The sequence below is a fragment of the Netta rufina genome, assembly GCF_964035555.1.
Source record: "Netta rufina genome assembly, chromosome: Z".
Classification (NCBI taxonomy): domain Eukaryota; kingdom Metazoa; phylum Chordata; class Aves; order Anseriformes; family Anatidae; genus Netta; species Netta rufina.
Genome location: NC_140126.1, coordinates 21,391,161 through 21,412,614, shown reverse-complemented (window position 1 = coordinate 21,412,614; position 21,454 = coordinate 21,391,161). Strand labels below are relative to the sequence as shown.

At 37.0% G+C, this 21,454-nt stretch overlaps 1 protein-coding gene across 2 annotated transcripts in view; it reads right to left on the bottom strand.

Moving 5' to 3' along the window:
* AP3B1 (adaptor related protein complex 3 subunit beta 1) overlaps positions 1 to 21,454 on the bottom strand; it is a 168,677-nt gene that overhangs the window by 66,383 nt on the left and 80,840 nt on the right. For both annotated transcript variants that reach the window (XM_084305457.1, XM_084305458.1), the window contains exons 15-18: positions 12,469 to 12,645; positions 7,113 to 7,299; positions 6,048 to 6,178; positions 1,393 to 1,504 (exon numbers count right to left, since the gene is read on the bottom strand). In XM_084305457.1, the coding sequence (XP_084161583.1) occupies positions 1,393 to 1,504; positions 6,048 to 6,178; positions 7,113 to 7,299; positions 12,469 to 12,645 (607 nt within the window). The remainder of the gene's footprint in view (positions 1 to 1,392; positions 1,505 to 6,047; positions 6,179 to 7,112; positions 7,300 to 12,468; positions 12,646 to 21,454) is intronic.

Here is a 21,454-nt window from a genome sequence, read left to right as displayed (position 1 = left end):
TTTTAGTATTGTAAGATCAAATTGCAAGTTTCAGCATTATTTACCTAGGGTCAAAAGCAGATAAGAAAATCGCTTCTCCCCAACATTTACAAAATTATCTTGGTAAAGTTCTGCTTTCTTGTGTGTACAGTATGGTACTTCATCAAGCTGTAACTCCCACTAATAAATCAATTACATGTAAGTTCTTCAAAATTATATAACCTTGTCAGGGCTTGGAGATGACCTCAAATTCTCTAATGTATATATTCACTTAACTGGCAGATTACCTTTTAAACCAATTGCTTAACTAGATGATCTATCCTTGGATATTGATAGTGATGATAGAGTCACTGATTTAAACAAATTATTCATCTTCTAATTAATCATGTAGTTACAAAATATTCAAGTATCTGAAATTAATATATTATTTTCTTGCTTACAAGAACATTAAGTGATACCCAGTCCTAAGGTACATTTCTTCTGCATATTTCTTCAGCTTAGGAATGAGAGTGAAGAAGTAGCAACTTCAGATTTGAAAGACCATGTGGGCCATTCAACAAGATGCTGCTAATTCTTTAAGTCTCTAATGCCAAATATTTTATGTGTCTAACCTCTGGACCTGGAAGAATTCTTTGTCTTTTTCTTAAGTTTAGAAACGGCCAAAGAGACTCATGTTAATATAGTTTAAATGTAGTGAAGAACATCTATTGAAACGGCAGTCTTGGAGAATTGTCTTTCTCATATTACACAAGACTGGCCAAGAAAACCTTAGCTCATTTGATACAAAGCTGTCAGTTACATTCTCCACCACCATCACTTGAATTGTACTAAATAGAAACTAGCATATTGAAATTCAGAGTAAAACTGTAACACAATTTACAAAATAAAACTACATGAAATACTACAGTTATACAAGTTTGGCCATTTATCAACACAGTAGCACATGCTGTCAAAATAGTAATTCATAAAAAACAAATTTCCCCAAACATTCAAGACTTACGGTTCTCATCAACCAAGGCTATGGGCATTTTTCCCATAAAATGTTCCAGGTATTTAGTTCTAACTGGAACCGCAAATTCTCATTTCTCTTACAAGTTTCAAAGTGAGATGAAAATAGCATGCCAGCCTTTTTTTTTTTTTAACAGGGAAACAAAGCGAAGTCTAACTCTTTTAATGAACACACAAGCCATATCTATACAATTAGTTGTTACTACACTGGCATAGTGAATTTTAACTTTTTTCCTTTGATTCCCGAGTGTTACATTGTTATATACACCTCTGTTTTTTTTTTGTTTTGTTTTGTTTGTTTGTTTGTTTGTTTGTTTTCTCTCTAATTCATTCTAATTAGTTGCCAGTTCTGCAGATAAAAGTTACTCAGGAACCAGAGATGAAAGTCAGTTTCCAACTACCTACCTGTTGCACTGGTACTGGCAGACTCATCTTCCTCCTCTTCTGATTCAGAGTAGAACTTTTCAGTAGGTTTCTCTTTCTTTGTCTTTCCTAGAATTGCAGTCCATTCCTTTGCCTGTAAATACATTTCAACCTAGGTTTACTTTTCCAACCAGAGATACAAAAATATACACACCATGACAAAGAAAAACACCTGAAGCAGTAGCATTAGGTGGTTTCTAAATATATCCTCTACGCAAGTCAAGAGAAAATATTTAGCTTCTCTTATTTTACACAATTAGGAGCACTGAAAGTTTTGTACATACCTACAAAAGGTGAGCTATGTCTGTTAGACAAGCCAGAAAAAGATTTACTAAGGCAGATTAAAAGCATCAGTAACCATAAATAAATTTCTATGCCAAAAGAACCCGAAATCTGAGAATTTTATCTTTGGATCCAGCTCAATTTAGCCTACTGCTGGAATGAAGGGTAAACACCACCTTTATCATCCTGAGTTTCAGAAGAAAACAGGTGTGGACCCAGTGGGCAGCAACAGTAGCCAGATGGCAATTGTATGTCACAGAATGGTTGAGGTTGGAATGGACCTCTGGAGATCATCTGGTCCAACTCCTCTGCCAAGCAAGTTGACCTGAAACACACTGCACATGGTTGCATCCAGGCAGGTTTTAAGTATCTCCAGAGAAGACTCTGCAACTTCTCTAGGCAAACTATTCCAGTGCTTTGTCACCCTCAGAGTTTTCTCATATTCAGCCAGAACTTTCTGTGTTTCAGTTTATGCCTGTTGCCTCTTGTCCTGTTGCTGGGCACCACAGAAAAGTCTGGCCCCATCCTCTTGACACCCTCCCTTTGTGTATTTATACACACTGATGAGATCTCCACTCAGTCTTTCCTTCTCTAAGCTAAAAAGGCCCATCTCTTTCATCCTCTCTTCATACAACCATACTCCAGACCCTTAATCATCTTAGTTGCCCTCTGCTGGACTTGCTGTAGTATCTCCATGTCCCTCTCATACTGGTGAGCACAGAAATAAAAGTAATTCTTATCAACAAGAGCACACCAGAACAAAGCACTACTTCAGCCAGACTTCTTTCTTTTCATATATCCATATAATACTGAGAAGCAGAAGAAGAACTCTGGGTAGGAAAAAAACAAATAGACAACCATATCAAGAGTGATACAAGTCTGTCTCACTAACAGCTGTGATCTAGAATAAGACTAACTTGTAAGAGCTCTAACAATGAGTTGCAATGGTGTACAGTTCTAGAGACACAGTGGCCTCCTCTTAAGCACTGAAAGCTGCCAAAGCTTTGTAATGCTCCACCCAGCAACTGGTATTTTAAAAACTTAATACTCTTCTCAATTTGAATGACAATTTAACAATGGATTGCAGCTTAACAACTCAACTTGAAGTATTAGCCATCATGCAGCAGGCAGGCTATGACTTCGTTGCCATCACAGAAACGTGGTGGGACCACTCTCATGACTGGAGTGCTGCAATGTCTGGCTATAAGCTCTTCAGAAGGGACAGGCAGCACAGAAGGGGTGGTGGTGTGGCTCTCTATATCAGAGAGAGTTTTGATGTTGTGAAACTTGAGGCTGGGAATGACAAGGTTGAGTCCCTATGGGTTAGGATCAGCGGGAAGGCCAACAAGGCAAGCATCCTGGTGGGGTCTGTTACAGACCACCGAACCAGGATGAGGAGATGGATGAGGAGTTCTACAGGCAGCTGACAGAAGTTGCAAAATCGTCAGTGCTTGTTCTTGTGGGGGACTTCAACTTCCCAGACATATCCTGGAAGCACGACACAGCCCAGAGGAAACAGTCTAGGAGGTTTCTGGAGAGCGTGGAAGATAGCTTCCTGATGCAGCTGGTTAGTGAGCCTACCAGGGGTGGTGCCCCGCTAGACCTTCTCTTCACAAACAGAGAAGGACTGGTGGAAGATGTGGTGGTCAAGAGCTGTCTTGGGCAGAGCGACCAAGAAATGGTGGAGTTCTCTATTCTTGGCGAAGTCAGGAGGGGGTCAGTAAAACTGCAGTTTTGGACTTCCATAGGGCTGACTTTGAGCTGCTCAGGACACTGGTCGGTAGAGTCCCTTGGGAGGCGGTTCTGAAGGGCAGAGGAGTCCAGGAAGGCTGGGCGCTCCTCAAGAGGGAAATCTTAATGGCACAGTAGTGGTCTGTCCCTACGTGCCCTAAGACGAGCCGGTGTGGAAGAAGACCAGCCTGGCTCAACAGAGAATTGTGGCTTGAGCTTAGGAGAAAAAACGGGTTTATAATCTTTGGAAAAGAGGGCAGGCCACTCAGGACGGCTATAAGGATGTTGTGAGGATGTGCAGGGACAAAATTAGAAAGGCCAAAGCTCATCTGGAGCTCAAACTGGCTACTGCCATTAAAGATAACAAAAAATATTTTCATAAATACATCAACACAAAAAGGAGGACTAAGGAGAATCTCCAGCCTTTACTGGATGCGGGGGGAAAATTAGTTACAAGAGATGAGGAAAAGGCTGAAGTGCTTAATGCCTTCTTTGACTCAGTCTTTAGGGGCAAAACCAGTTGTTCTCTGGATACCCAGTACCCTGAGCTGGTGGAAGGCCAAGTGCTGGGTCCTGCACATGGGGCACAATAACCCCAAGCAGAGCTACAGGCTGGGAGATGAGTGGTTGGAAAGCTGCCTGGCGGAGAAGGACCTGGGAGTATTGGTTGATAGTTGGCTGAATATGAGCCAGCAGTGTGCTCAGGTGGCCAAGAAGGCCAACGGCATCCTGGCTTGTATCAGAAACAGTGTGGCCAGCAGGTCTAGGGAAGTGATTGTCCCCCTGTACACGGCTCTGGTGAGGCCGCACCTCGAGTACTGTGTTCAGTTTTGGGCCCCTCACTACAAGAAGGACATCAAGGTGCTTGAAAGAGTCCAGAGAAGGGCAACGAAACTGGTGCGGGGTCTGGAGAACAAGTCCTACGAGGAGTGGCTGAGGGAGCTGGGCTTGTTCAGCCTGGAGAAGAGGAGGCTCAGGGGTGACCTTATTGCTAGTTAGAGATACCTTAAAGGAGGCTGTAGCAAGGTGGGGGTTGGTCTGTTCTCTCATGTGCCTGGCAACAGGACGAGGGGGAATGGGCTGAAGTTGCGCCAAGGGAGGTTTAGGTTGGATCTTAGGAAGAACTTCTTTACTGAAAGGGTTGTTAGGCATTGGATTGGCCTGCCCAGGGAAGTGGTGGAGTCACCATCCCTGGAGGTCTTCAAAAGATGTTTAGATGTAGAGCTCAGTGATATGGTTTAGTGGAGGACTGTTTAGTGTTAGATCAGAGGTTGGACTTGGTTATCTTGGAGGTCTCTTCCAACCTAGATGATTCTGTGATTAGAGGAACCACAAAATTAATGACAATGAGGCACTCTCCAAAGAAAATATTTTCAGAGAGCCTAGGGTAAAGGATTTTCATGTTTATTTTGAGGTTTAAATGGTCAGAAGGAGATGTTTTCTGTTATGTTGTAGATGGATGTTACTCTATTTTATCAATTTCCTGCAATGCTTTTTGTTTCTTATGGACAAAGGTGCCTCCATACATTCCTTCATGCCAACCTTATCATTTATAATAACACTCCTTGAGATGATTGCTGTCAGACTCTCCTCATAAAAGCTTTCAGAAGTTTGTACACAAATATCTCTTTTCCTGAAATGTATATAAGAAGGTAAAGTAGCAATACTGAAGTACTAAAGAGAAATGTTTGTTCTACCACATTGCTGTTTACTGGCCTCTACAAGTCATACCCATTATTTAGCATTTCCTCCACTCATTCTATTTCTAACATCTTACATGCAAACTAATTCATATGCAATTTAGTGTGGAATTTGGCTCAGGACAAGGGCCATGTGCTTCTCTGGTAAGACCTGTTACAAGACCTGTATCTCTGAGAGCATCACCAGTTCTGTATATTACAGTACATTTCAATTCCTTTTATTGTACAATAGCTTTCACTGACATTTATTAGTACTCTGATACCCAATGCATAAATCACAGCTCCAGAACCAGAACATGACTCTGCCTGCTAGTTTACAAGCTAGTAATGGAATGCTGTAGTAGATGACTAGTCCTGTAAAGTCAACAAATCAGTAGTGCACTAACAGATGACATTTTCTTTTTATAAACTTTCCTAATTCTATTCAGATCATCTGAAATGTAAACCCTGGTCTCTTCCAAACTTTACACTTTGAAACATACATAATCTCTTCCCCTGCTGCTCCCAGTATACTACTGATTTTTTTCTTTTAAGACTTGCATTTGTACACTAATAAGCCGCCACTCACCTACTACTTTGGTATTCCAATAACAGTTATTAACCACAATTACCATACTGTGGCAGAGTGAATACAAGAAGTGTGAAATAAAAAAATGAGATAGGGGGGAAGAAAGTTAATTTAGTCTACAAGTGAAGTGGAAGTGGCCTACAGTTGACCCAGTTCTCTCATTGAAAACAAACAGCGAGTATGTTGCAGATCTTAAAATTTTGCATTTCCAAGCTAAAACAAGCCACGTGGATGATCACGTGTATCAAAAGTTTTCAGTACAGCACAAACATGTTGTTTAAGTACTTATATTTTAAGATAATGTTCTGTATTGGCGCATGTGTTTAGCAAAGTTACTTTCAATGATGCCAACATACCGACTCAGCCACTTCAACGTTTCGCACGGCAGGGTCAGGTGCCACATCTGGCCAGTCAGACAGCTCCAGGTAGCCAGTAGCTCGGCTGTTCAGCGTGTGAGACAAGGTGCCAAGCTGGAAATGATCTCGATCTATTAAAAAAACGGGGGGAGGGGAAAATATACAAACAACATGAGCTCTACCACAAAGAGCAATCTTAATCAGGCTAAAGGTAATTGCCATTATATTACCTCAAATGTCATGGAATAAATATAAACTAGGAAGCTCTTCATAGGTCAAAAAACTGATTTCAGTCCATAGATTACAATAATCTCCCCCATAATGGTCAATAAAAAAGCTAATCAGTCAGTGTGTTTAGAGGTGTTGCTCTGAAATGTAGCTTCTCTAAAAATTACTTTACTGTGAATATTAAGAATGACAGCACAGTTAAACAATCCATATACATGTCTTGGCACAAACACATCCAGAATCTTAATAGTTTTTCTTCAAAATGGAGCTCTTTTTACAGCTTTAAACATAAGTATGAAAATTAAAATTGCAAATTATCACAATAACAGAGCACTTTTAATTCAGATAACCTAATAACCTTTTTATTTGAGAAGACAATGATTCTTTCTTCTAAATAGATGGAAAATGCACTGGGAAAATTATAACTTTGGGGAAAAACAATAAAAATCTAATCTACTGAGATTCATTTTTTTTTCAGATTCATAATACATTTACAATACAATAATAACCTTCTATTAAAGTCTAGATAAAAACTAAAGATATTTTTCTAAATCAAAGAATATTTTCCCTCAAAAGACATACTTTCTGTTATTAAACCAAATTTAAAATTAACATGAGCAGAAACTGATCAGTTTGTCAGGGTTTATCAGGTAAATGCAATGTGTATGCAACATGTAAACTTTGCTTGCTGAAAAGCAAGTAAACAGAGCGAGTGTTCTTGCATATTAATCATTTGTGTTTTCTAAGTGACGCAATTTGTGAGCATATTTGAAATAGAATAGGCTGTCACATTCCTTTACACAATGAACATTTACCAAATGATTTTGGCAGTTATACCTTTAAAAGGAGACTCAAGCAATGGGGCAGGTTTCTGTGCCAGAAATATTTTTTTGGCATATTTGCTTAAAGCTCCACTCTTCTCATTCGGAACAATAAGCTGCCTAATAAATCTTGTACGGTCTCTGATGTCGTAGCTTTGATCATACTTGCCGAGATTTAATACGTACTGGGTAAGCAATTTTGTCTGTGGAAAAAAACAGGACAAGAACAGAATACAAGTTATTTATGATTATTGATAACTCTGGATAAACATATTTAAAGAGGTAATAAAAATGAATGGTTATGTCAAACAAATGTTGTTCCACAGGGAATATGCATTTCTAAAGCTGTAAATGGAATTCTGAAGCCAAAGCACATGTCCTCTTCTGTATTGGGGAGGTGAATGCTGAGTACTGAGAAGCAGCCATGTGCTAGATTATTAAACTGCTGAAGTGGAAAGAAAGGCATCATTAAAAAAATAATCATATATGGCAAACCCGCTGAAGGGTCTACGTGAGGATAATGAATGTGGAAATACAACTAAAAACATGGCACTCAAAACTTAATCGGAAAAATATGCAGGACATCAAAACATCAGAGGGTATTAGGGGGCTGGCAAACTGCTTCTGCTGAGGTGTGTTTTATGAAGAGATACTGTCCCTGGCATAAGCAGTGTCTGCACTCTGACTGCACTCAGTTACTTTATCCTGAATTATGACCCATTAAAGCAGACACATGAATCACTGAACTGGATTACTGCAAATTATTTGCAGTGCATTTAGCTGTTACTTTTTCATAAAAGCAAGCTGCTGATGCCCTCTAAAAACCAGGATAAAAGACTTCTTCCATTTTTTTCTTGAAGCTTAAAGCCTCCAGTAATATCGGTCATTTATTTATTTATGTAAGAGAGCAACTTATATTATCACAGCTTTTTACAGCATAATAGGATTTCCTAATTTGATGTCTGATAATATTAACATGTATTAAATAATTTTAATAATCCAGTTAAATTTTTAAAACTGAAAAAAAGACAACTTTCCCCATTCTTTAGAAATACTGTAGTGTAAACAGAGCAATAATACCAAACAGACTTGTATCCATTAGCTACATTCAAAAGAAGTACACTACTTTGTTCATAGTGAAGCAAATAGTAAAAAGAGCAAAAATAATTTACCATTATAAGGTAGTTAATTTTTAGTATAACAACTCAGACTGGATGAACAACACAGGGTTAAAACATTGTCAATGAGGATTTTATTTCTTTATACAAAGAAACAGGATTGTACATATATTTTGTTTATCATGCTATTGTTACAACAGTTACAGTTTCAATTATGTGAGGGGAGAAAAATGGAAAAAAAACACATTCAATATTGTGACATACAATATGCTGGGAAAAGTTCAGCTTTGAGGATGCAAGTTACAGTTTTTCTATATCTGTACAAAGACTTTTTCCAGCATATTAATTCTTATAAGTGACGTACACAGTAAACAAAAATTGGTTTTTATTTTAATCATAAAAAATACAATATATGGAAACATACCAAAGCATACCAAAGATTTGAATTAATTAGTCATAGTACATTAGAATAATAAAAAAAAGAAAGCATAATTAACAAAAATTCAGGGCAACATTTTTTTTTTCCTTTATGAAATCCAAGAACAGTGCTGTGAAAAGACATTTTCTTTTCCACTTAGCACTGGAAAAAGGGAAAGGTTTTCTATATGCATTTTACATCTTTCTGGCAGCTATTTCAATATCATGGTATAACATTTTAGACAACTATATTGGACAGAATATATGTAATCTGCACTTAAGCATGATTTATGTTGTTTAATCAATATGGAATTGGAAGGGAGTGGCCTCAGGTAGCCTAGATTGAACTATATGAGGGCCTCTGTCATCACGTTGCCTCTGTAAAACAAGCCTACTTCCTGTCATAGGAGAAAGCTCAGCAGAACAGATTACAAAAAAACAAAAGTGTTTGTCAGTGAATTGCTAGAGGGCCAGGAAAAGTTGAGGACCTTGCTATCATGGTGGACACCTTTTTGATGAGTACTAGTGAACTAGAAAGAGTTCATCCTGAGAGACCACATTTTCTTTAATTGGATCATCTTCTCCGTGATCCTTTCCTCCTTCTTCTCCCCTAAAAGACCTCTTCCATATTGTCCAATACAAATAAAGATACAATATATATGGAAGAATGCTTCATATCTGCAAGAAGTCTCCTTGCAGATATCATGAATAGTTTTCATGAAAATAACTTGAAAACACTATTTTTTTTCTTGTCTTATGGCAATTCAACCAAACAAGTCAGAGAAGCTTTTCTACATGGAGGTAGCTAATAGAAAAAATCAATTTTAATTAAAAACTGAAAATAAATTAATGAATACTCATCAGTTTTACCAACAAAGGAACATCCGTAAAAAGCTGAAAATTATTTGAGCAAGCAAGTTAATTTGGTGAAATATGACAGAATTTGCACACCATGTCTGCTTCACAGTACAATAAGACAAACCACTCCGATATATAAAAATAATACATTTATTACTATATGCCAACATCACTTATCTAGACACGCTCATTATTTACGCATAATAACTCGTTTTTACCCCCACTGTTACTTTAGCATCTATTGCTATTGTTTGTGCATTTTGGTATGGCCAATGTGAAAGCTATGCAGCAGGTTATCCTTCAGCAATGTTTCTAGAACTTTTCAGATACAAGAGTTTTAGATAAGAATTTAGTGCATGCCCTATATTACCAGCCATTACATTTTTGGCGGATCTCTGCTCGATGAATATTTTAATACAAATATCACCAATGGCTGAGTCTCTACAGTGGCAGAGAAGCAGCAATTCATTCACTCTTCAGTATCTCTAGCTTGCAGTAACTTGATACTTTAGACATGTATAACAAGGATATTGTGCTAAACTACATTCAACAAATTGTTTACACATGACAACTACCTGGGATCTTTTTCTAGCATGACTCCTACTGTGTTACACAATAAAAACACATCAAAATCTGTATTCCTCCTGTAACATGCAACAAACAGCTCAGACAGCTAGGTGCCATGGTTTCTGCATAACTGCTTCCCTCACATGACTTCCACTTCGACAGTTACATAGCTTATTCACAAGGATTCACATGTCCCTAAGTGATGAAAAAAGGAAGTAAGTTTACTAAACAACACAGACAACCAGAAGAAAGCCTGTTCTTGTTATATATTTATCCAGATAGTTCTGAACTTGAAGTTTTTTAACTATACATAGCCTTTGCAAATCCAAGAGATGATCTTGGGATTTAAAGAATATTACTGGAAATTCTTATGAAAACCACCGAATTTTAAAAGTATTCTTTGAACATGTTGCATTAACTATTTGAATACATGACTAAGTAAATTAACAGCAAATCAAATATGATATTCTATGGATAGTGAAAAAAATAAAGTCATATTCACTCCAGAATTCTTTGCTTTTCTTCTAACAAGACATAACAGATAAATTTTATCTGTCCTACCCTCATATGGGGAAAGAAGTCTGTTTGTTTGTAAGTCTCTCTCTGCTGTCCTGACACTACTTTTTCAATGAAGACACATTTTATCTTTGAGACTTTGGACGAAACAGATAAAGGATTCAGAAGTATGTGTAGGGTACACCAGGAGAAAACAGGGAGATGGATAGTAAGGGACAGACTGACAACTGAGCAACCACGTGCACAACCTTTGGCTTGAAACTTGAAAATTATGTGAATATTAGTGGCTGGACTTTTTAGGAACTGCAGTCACTCCAGAAAGAAATGTTTCAATTTTGAGTGAGTAGAGAAGATTCTTATTCTTGGGAATGATGTAGCTATACAAAGAGTGCTGTGAGCTCTTAAAGGAAGAAATATGTATTCTAATTTGGAAGGAGCTCTGAGTCAAGCCAGATCATCAACCTACTCTTTTCAAATTCTGTATATGAATATCTTGATGACTTGAGAAGGAAACTCGTTACTCCACAACCTAAAACTAAAAGAGGAAAACACCCTTCCATGATACTCATCATTTACTAGAAATCTCAGGAGACAGTTTCTTCTGCTTTATCACCACTATTGTATTTCAAACCAAGATTATGTGAAACTGGACAAGGAGTATCACAAAATCACCATCTAACTATAGGCTATGGATTTTTGGCTATCTAGAAAAATAAGTAAATCTTACATAACGTGCCAATAGAAAACAATTAAGATAATCAAACCAATCTTACCTTAGCTCTGTCAGCACTTTCATTAAGACGAGCACTGACAGAAAGAAGTCACCTTTCGTTACTCACCCATTTTAGACTACCTAATGCTAAGCATTAGCACAGGACAAGCATTTGTTCTTATCTGAATGGAAGGTTAGACAGTTCGTCTCCCATATGCCCTACAGAATAAAGTCTCAGATGGATCAAGTCTGCAGTTGGATAAAGCTATCAAGGAAAGAGAAGACACCACAGTTGCAGAGATGTGAGATCCTATGCTGTTAAAGCTACTGGAAAACAAAGAGGTCTAGCAGTCCAAGAAAAGCATATATATCTCAGACAACCTATTCCTTATATATTTGGAAAACATTTTTACAACCTTTTATAGTAATAATTGGAATTACAGTGAAAAATTAGTGTCAAGATGCTATATTCCATAGCTAGGAAGTGACAAAGTTCACAGTACTGTCATTGAGATGAATGAGTCAGCTGGCACCTCTTACAGCTATGGAGATCTAAGTTCATCCTTCTGTATTATCTGTCATTTTAAGATTATTACTAGAGATGATCAAAACCCACTCTCTTCACAAGGAATAGTGAAATAATAAGAAATACAGAGAAAAGAGAAAGCAGTTACTGTATTTAAGATGAGCACTGATGGAAAGACATTGAGGCCTGTTGCTAGCCTGTTTAGATACCCTGAACAAAAAAGAGGCAGCTTTTAATTCAAATTGACAGCAGTCCCCTGAAAATTCTGCTGTTTGATCCAGAAAACAGCAAAACACAGCTGAAAAAATCTCCGGTCTGATATTACTTATACAATTTATACACTACTATACTATCTATTTACCTGAACTAAAAAACAAAATAAAATAAAAATCTACAAACCTCAATAAGAAGAGGGAAAAAAAAAAAAAAAAGAGTGATCTCATCAGTATATTCATATTTACAATACAGAACATACTCAAGGACTCCTGTCTTAGATTTGGGCCGCTAGACTTCTGAAAACCTGATGTTCAGTTTTTCTTCATAGAATACCGTAGACTAGTTTTAGTTATTTATATAAAAGAAGTTACCACTGGTCTATATAGACTGCACAAAAACCACTGTGACTTTAAATATATACTCTTGTGTATTTAAGCCTTACCTGCTTTGAGTTTGTTAAATAGAGTTTTGCTCCCAAACTTAAGATCTGCAACTTTACAAGGTCATCTTCATTAGTGAAGCTCTTGGCTGTCTTTCTCAAAACATCAGGTGCGATCTTTGGAACCCGTTCACAGTACTCCCCAATGAGCCACAATATGCTGGCTCTTGCTACTGGAACCTGAGAAAACATAACACACTCTAAGTTAACATATTCACAAAGAATATGTGTTTACCTGCACAGTGGTGAGTAGGAAGTTAAACAAAATACTACTTAAACACAATTGCTGTGAAAGAAATACAGACCCAAATAAAATCCTGTTCAGCACACCCATTACGGTAGATTGAGTGTACATACACATGAAAGATATTTATCTTCCCATATCATTCCAAAAAAACACACATTACAAGTTGAGAAGGCAAAAAGAGCAGGAATGCAAACAGAAATACAGAAGTGACATCTTCATGTTCACAGTACAAGGCAGTAGCCAGAAGAAAATCCAAGTGTTTGATGTTCAGTTGGGCATGTTTGCCATGAGATTATGCTGAACACCACGCTGAAACAACAGTGCTTTTTGTGACTATATTCATACATGTAGTTTCCAACTACACAGTTTCCAACAACACAGCTTTCTCAACTCCTGCCCATCAACTTTAAAAGCACAGGAATTTAAGACCATTATTATCTTTTCTTCATTGTTGTTTAAAATTTTATGACACTAAGTTCCCTATTTTTGCAAATGTGCAAGGCACATTGAATTCTGTAGACCAGAGTTCAGAATCAGTTTTCTCCTTTTTGGAATAGGATCTAACTCCTTAAGTGAAAATATTCTGATAAGAAACTTCGTATAGGTCTTATTTTTTTTGGAGCTACTTGACTGCATTTCTCTGAAATAACTGGAAGGAGCAGTTGTTGGATGAACTCCCAGTGCAGATGGTGCTGACTTAAAAAGCACAGTAGTGCCACAGATGGAGGGAAAGCAGAATGGAACAACACAGAATGAAGCTGAAGATCACACTTCATGCAAAGTTAAGCTATAAGCAGTCAAGAGTTATGTGTAGTAATGATTTTCAAATCATTACATCACACACGATTTTCAAATGTGGGCTATCCTATATTACCTGGTGATCAAATAAAAAATTGCATTTGTACTATATATCGCCTGATAACATTATTTTCCTTCCTGGAGTGGAATGGAAAAAGCATGTGATGAGAAAATTCATTTAGGGATAAACATGTCTTTGAACACCATAGTTTGCAGATGCAATGCCAGTTCTACACAGATTCTTGTTCATCACATGTTGAAAAAACGTTAACTGTTCTATCCTGTAAAATGACTGACTGTAGTTCAGGAAAAAAAAAAATAATTAGGGGAAAGCTTCCAACTGTAATTGCAATTTCAGCTAACTTTTTTTAGCATTTTTTTCTAAGTAAAAACATGCACTAACATCTTCAATTACTGCCTACACCATATACAGATCTTTTTAAATAAGGTTACTTTCAAATCACTGCGAGCTCTGTGTTAGGTGAATTTCTCGAGCTTATCTTCCCCCATGAATCTCATCACTGAGATTCTCATAACACTAGTTCTTACTATCTTATATTTATGTTTTAGTTACTTTTTCAGCATTTGTCCATAATTTATATTGCATGTATATATGTCTGAACTACAATGGGAAACAACTGCTGAGAATCCTACTCTTTAAGCATTTAGAATTTGGCAGTACTACTTTTTCAGTTACAGTCATAAAAGACAATAAATGCAAGTCAATTTGCAACCTTGCAAACTACAACCAAGGTTCAGGATAGTATTTTCCACACCATGGTCCACAGTCCCTAATAAATGTCTCACTAAACCATATTGAAGAAGTACTGATTATATCCACAAGAAATTCTAATGATTAACCATGTTGTACTGCTCCAGAAACCTCGGGAACTTCTTTGAATAACATCAGCCTCAAAGTACCTGACTTTATATTGCACATTGCTGCAAAATACAGAGATAACAAAAATATAAACAAAGGTTTGCTTCTACTGAAAGAAAAATCAACCATATCATGGAAAGTGGTAACAGAAGAGTCCAACAACAACAACAAATCCCTCTGAAAAGGAGGAAGAGACATTTGAGGAAGAGACATCATAATTGGCAAAATATTGTATTGAGAGTGCTATAACACAGTGATGTAAGATACGTAAATATAAATAAATATTGAATGAGATGAAGATAAAACTTTTTTGTGAATTGATAAAAAATTTAAATGGTCTTGGGACCTTTGGTATGGGAGAGGGGAACAAGCTGCTGAACAACTGCTAAATATAAAAACTTCAAATGTACTTAGAAAATGTTCCTTGTAATACAGTAAGACTGATGTCATTACTGTACACTGATTTCAGAAGGGAAAGAGGTTATTTCTAATGTTCCAAAGGTTACACTGCATTAAGACCTCACTCCCAATCTATTATTTTAAATTGGGCTAAAGAATAGTAATTGAGTGGTACATTAAATTTTCCAGTATTGGAGCAGTTCAAGTTGCCTGCTGTACAGATAGATACTTCTAAATAAGAATATATGGGCAACTTCAGATTTCAGTTATGCTAGATTTATTTTTCTTAAATATTTCATTATAGACTTGTTAAAAAATTAGAATTCAACAAGAGAACACCAACTACCCCATTTTGGGCAGCAGCCTGTTAGAAACATCCCTTCTTCTATTACTGTCTTTTCATAAAGCAAAAATACCTCTTAAAGCAGACTAATTTCAAAAATAGTACATATTATGAAAGACAAACATTAGAATTATACTTTTCCTGGTCAAATCCAGGACTACACTTTAAAAGCACTAAAAATGCACACTGCTATATTCTCATAATTTTTCCCTCTATTAAACCAGTTTGCAAAATGTAAATCTTGCAAAAATAATTTTAGAATGTTAAATAAGCAAACCAAACAAAGCTTAGTTTGAAAAACAGTGACAATGAAAACCAGATAATGTATCTCATGAGAGTCTGCCTTTTAATCAGGTGGTTAGCTTACTATATAAATATATTATATATTCAACACAATTTTGTGCAATAAGAATCAATATCAATTAGTGATTTTTTTTAATCAAACTCTAAGTGGAAGCCATTTTAATGAAAAGTATACGAGGAACTGATGAACCCAATGTTTCAGTGTCACTGGATTCATTTGGGGTCAAAATCACACAATATTTTCGGACTTTTTTTCCCTGTTTAAGTCTTCCAGTACTCAACAATGTAATATCAAGTGCATGATCTTGCAGCCATTGTTTCCGAAGTGTTCAAAACAGCAAACAAGAAATGAAGCCACTTCTAGACCTTCATTGCCTTTTCCAGTATAGCATGAGTAGGGACCTTGAATCGACAAAAATGCTGGAAATAATACTTCCATTATTCTGCCCTGCTCTGCATTGTCCTCAAAAGCAAACAGGATTGTAAATTACTTTGCCTTATGTTTTATTCTATGTGCCCTGAGCAAGTGGTTAAGTGCACTTCTCAAGCTTTGGTACCAGAAAGCAGTTTCTACAGCCATTTTAACCCATTACCTGTCTGGAGGAAAATAAATAAATATTGGTAAATAATAACAATGACAAAAAAAAAAAAAAAAAAAAAAAAAAAAAACAGGCATACTCTCTTCCTTCAAATTAAGATTCTGGTTACTTACAGCAGTTAGAGAGAAACATCTATAAAGATTTAACAGATCATTCTAAGCAGCACAATTCAAAAGTTATTGTTATTCAGCTCTAACCTTAGTACACAAAATACCAGGCTGAAGAACGACTTAAAATGAACCATTTTGGTTATCTACATTTGTCACAAAACAAGTAGATATTCAAATAAATTGCAAATTAGGTCTGGTTTTCTGCATCCTGAAATTGTAATTTTTAAAAGTTTATTTGGAATCAGAAATGGAAAGGGGATTTTGATGTGATAACGTCAAACTGTCAACATAAAGAAAAGGTACAAAAAGAAAGTCTCAGGTGTTAACCCAATTTAATTAACCTAGTCTAGCCAATTCACTTGTAACTTAATTCAGATTAAAACTGCTAGTATTTGCGCTTAGACAAATTCTGGACTATAGATGTTTCAAAAGAAAGACATTTTCTAAAAAAAATAGATATGATTATATAATGAGAAAACATTCTAGAAGCTTTTGAAAAAGCTCCTCATCAGCATCTTTGTAAAAACTCCATCCTTTACCAGGTGGAAAGGTACTCTCATGAATTAAAAAGGCCATAAAAAATGTAAAAGACAGAAAAACAGTTGCAAATAAAAGTTAAAATCATTAGATGTCCCTCAGGGACCTGTAGGAGAAAACATGCAGCTCAACAGAGCTGTGAGTAACTGAGGAGTTACCTAGTAAGGCGACAAAGTCTGCTGACACAAAATTATTCAAAGCAATCCAAACTAAAACCATGCCTGAAGAGTTGCAGGTGACTAACTGAGTAATATTTTTAAATGATCAGAGGTGACGCAGATGGCCTTGAAAGATCATCAACAGAACTTCAGAAAAAAAAAATTCTAAACATACTCACAGAATCCAAATGCTTTCTAGTGAAGAATATCTTGAATATTTCCGCAATTCTTTGGAAATATTAACTCAGTGTTCAACAGAAGTCAAAAGGAAGACAAACCATAGGAAAAGTAAGATCAAAAAGATCAAAAAAAAAACCAACAAAACATTATGCCACTAAAAATTTCTTCATATTCTGACTACTGTGTGCAAGTTCTGGTGTCCCCATTTCAAAAAACACACAAGTATCAGGAAAGACAAAGAGAAGAGGGAAAGGTTTTAGAAGAGATACAATAACCTCTCACAAGAGTGAAAGGTTATTTAGAGTACAATTTTTGGATTACTGAACATAATGATGCAGATAGCAATCTTAAGCCTCCAGTAAGAGGCTGAGAAGGTATGTTGGAGGAACATCATGATCAACTTGCTCTTGTATTTTAGTTCTTATCCCTAAAGCAGCAATTATCGGCCAGTGCTGAATATAAGGCTACTCTGTTAAGAGGACTTTCAGACTCAGCCAGTATCACAACACACTAGCAGATTAAAAGCCAAATGGTAACTTCTTCCTGATCTTTAAAAAAATAATAATACAGAGATCCAATTATTCTCTTAATATCTTGAAAAAAGTACAAACCAACACACACACAAAAGCACAAAACAGACCTTCAGCTTTTGAAGTGTGGAGGAAAGAACCTGGAATATAGCTAGACTGAGCTGTTCTGTGTACAGATCTGGGTACACAACAAATACCACACAGAAAATAGATCTCATAGATCTTTGCTTAGGCACACCTGAGGTGAAAGTTTAACATATAAATGAGAACATACAAAAACAAAGGGAGAAAAATAAGCACTCTTTTTAGATAAGAAACATTAGTTAAAGGGCAAACTGAAATAGACCTAGTCTTAAAGTTTTATTATAAAAAGAGTGAATGATCTACAAGAGCTCTGTATTTTTTAATTGAACTTTCTAACATTTATTATAGTTGGTCATATAATATTTAGCTTACTATACATCGTGTTACTTTCTAAATGGCTTCTGAAGATCTTCCGTATGAATGAGTAAGTTTCAGATCAGATGACCTGAAAGAAACATTGCTATGGAAGATTTTTAGGCACCTCATCATTGACAATTATAATTTCAGCTTAATACAAGTGAAGCTTATAACCACATCAGGGCAACAAATTCAGGCACCAATGCAAAATGTCATTCCATCCAGTTCCCACCGATTTTATTTTAGTGGTGAAGTGTTCAACATTTACCTAAACTAAAACATGGCAAAACAATCAAAAGGTTCATTTTTACCTTACATGCTTTTTTTTAACTGGATATTGTTCTGTTCATTCTTTCTGTTGTTTTACATACTATTAAATTAAATTCAATTCTACGAAGCACCAAATAATTTATTTGCTTGCACTCCCCTGCCCCCCAGCTACTTTCAAGCTCACTCAATATCATATTCGGTTGTTTCTCCTTTGTCTAAATGCAAGAGTCCTTTCAAGACAGTGGTATGCTTTTGCATAGAAAATAAGGTGGGTCTCTTAAATTTAAATCCAAATTGAAAAATGAGCACAGAAAAATTTCCCTAACAGAAGAGGTCAGTAAAAACAGAGAGCTGTAGAAAAGCTAGGACTGGGCAATAACCACATAAAACTCAGCAAGAGCAAGTTCCAGAGCCTGCACCTGGGATGAGGCAACCCTGACTATACGTACAGGCTGGGGGATGAGAGGCTGGAGAGTAGCTCCACAGAAAAGTATCTGGGGGTTCTGGTCGACAATAAGATGAACATGATTCAAAAGTATGCCCTGGCAGCCAAAAGGGACAGTCAGACCCTGAGATGAACCATGAATGACATTGCTAGCCAGTCAGTCAATGGACGTGATCGTCCTGCGCTGGTATGGCCTCACCTTGAGAACTCTATGCAGTTTTGGGAGCCACAAGAGAAGATGGACATAAAACTAATAAAGAGCCTCCAACGGAGGGCTACAAAGATGGTGAAGGGTCTAGAGGACAAGATGTATGAGAGGCTGAGGTCCCTTGGTTTGCTCAGCCCCGAGCAGAGCAGGCTGAGGGGAGGCCTCATGGTGGCCTGCAGCTCCCTCACGAGGGCAGCAGCGGAGGGGCAGGCGCTGAGCTCTGCTCTCTGGGGACAGCGACAGGACCCGAGGGAACGGCATGGAGCTGGGACAGGGGAGGGTCAGGCTGGGGGTTAGGGAAAGGGTCTGCACCCAGAGGGTGCTCGGGCACTGGGACAGGCTCCCCAGGGCAGTGGTCATGACACCAAGCCTGATGGAGATCAAGAGGTGTTTGGGCAACGTTCTCAGACACATGGTCTGATTTTTGTGTGGTCTTGCATGGAGCCAGGAGTTGGACTTAATGATCCTTATGGCTACTTTGGGATATTCTATGATTCTATGAGAATAAACATCTGTGTAAAACACACCTCAACAAAAGCATATGCGTCTGTGTGTGTACGTATGTGTATTCCGCGTTTATGTTGTTAAGTGTCAGGAATAATTTATTTGTGTCTTTATATCCTATAGTGGACAAAAACTGAGGCAACTATGTTGCTAACTTACAATCATTCTTGCCTACGTTGAGATAATTATTTAAATTACACGGGCAAACCTAGGAAATTTCAGTAATGTTTTATTAGATAATGAAATTTTAAACTCACATCCTCAGCAGTTATAAAGTATTGTTTTCTAAACATGAATAAAAATCTTTACCCCTTTCAGAACTGTCTGAAGCAATTTTCAAACATTTTCAAAAATGCAAGTTATTTCAGGATAATGATACAGCATTGGGAAAGCTATTCATTGTAAACAAGAGTTTCTTCCAATTTTTTTCTTTAATCGAAATTTCTAAAAAATCTGAGGAAGACAAATTTCAGGCAGCTGTTATTCAAAAACTACAGTGAAAGTTGTCAAACAAGAATTAAACAACCATCCTGGAAAGCCTACAGCATCTCTATCACAACTGCCTTCTTGAACAAGAGGCAGGGTTCAGATTCAGATTTTGATTTTTGGTTTATTTCTATTACCATTCTTTTCCACAGACTGCTCTCCAATACCACCATCTTCTGTTACTCTGTACAGCCTCATTACTGTAGAATGCTAGTATCTTACAGTGGTTCAAGTACTGCATGTCTTATTTTTCCCTTTATCCAATGTAAAAAAATGTTATTTTCAAAAAAGTTATCTGTATTTATAATATGAAATACTTCCACTAAGGTATTAATTTAAAAAAAATAAATATTAGCTACCAAAATTTACAAATGTTAAATAGGATATTTATGAAATACTGATTTTTTCTTGTATAATAAACGTGTTAGTAAGATGACAACTCCATTTGGAGAAGTGCCAGAAAATGCATATGGTAAGATTATCCTATAATTACTTACAAGACTATAATTATTAATCAAATTATTGCTCATATTTTCTGAAAACATGGGTGATTGTTATAAAATAAGTAATACTTATTTGATATATAATTAGCAGCAATATCTCAGCCTCTTTAAATTCTGGATATGAACAGTTATAGTACAATTATATTGCCTCTACATAAACTATGAAGTTTGACTAACAGTTCCGAAACACATTTCAGTTGCAGAAGATTTATTTGTTTAATCACAGAATGGTTTGGGTTGGAAGGGACCCTTAAGGATCATCTGGTTTCAACCCTGCCTTGGGCGGGGAGGGACACCTTCTGCTAGACCAGGCTGTCCAAAGCTCCATACAACCTCGCCTTGAACACTTCCAGGGATGGGGCACCACATTCTCAGGACAGCCCATTTCGGTGCCTCACTACCCCCACAGCAAAGATTTTTTTCCTTATATCTAATTTAAATCTAGTCTCTTTCAGTCTAAAGTCACCACCCATTGTCTTATCACTACATGCCCTTGTAAAAAGTCCCTTTCCAGTTTTCTTGTAGGGACACTTTAGGTTCTGGTCAGCATGTTCTGAAAGAATGGACTGAGAAGACTATGCCCTTTTTCTTTTAACATTCCAAACATTCCCACATTTATTACTATGGAAAATAGAAGATTCACTGATTTAGAAACTATTTACTGCTCAATCATTATCTGAGGATAGGACAAGGGGCAATTGTCAAAAAATGGATCACAGGAGGTTCTGCACCAACATGAGAAAGAACTTCTTCATGGTGAGAGTGACGGAGCACTGGGACAGGCTGCCCAGGGAGGTTGTGGAGTCTCCTTCTCCGGAGTTAATGAAGGCCCACCTGGATGCCTACCTGGGCAGCCTGCTCTAGGGAACCTGCTTTGACAGGGGGGTTGAACCCGATGATGTCTTGAGGTCCCTTCCAACCCCTACAATTCTGTGATTCTGTGATCAATAAACATGTAATTCTAGGAAACTGAACTGTCTTATTTATAGCATCTACAGAAAAATAATTATTGAGAGATCAATTTCGGCTACAATTGGGGCACAATGCT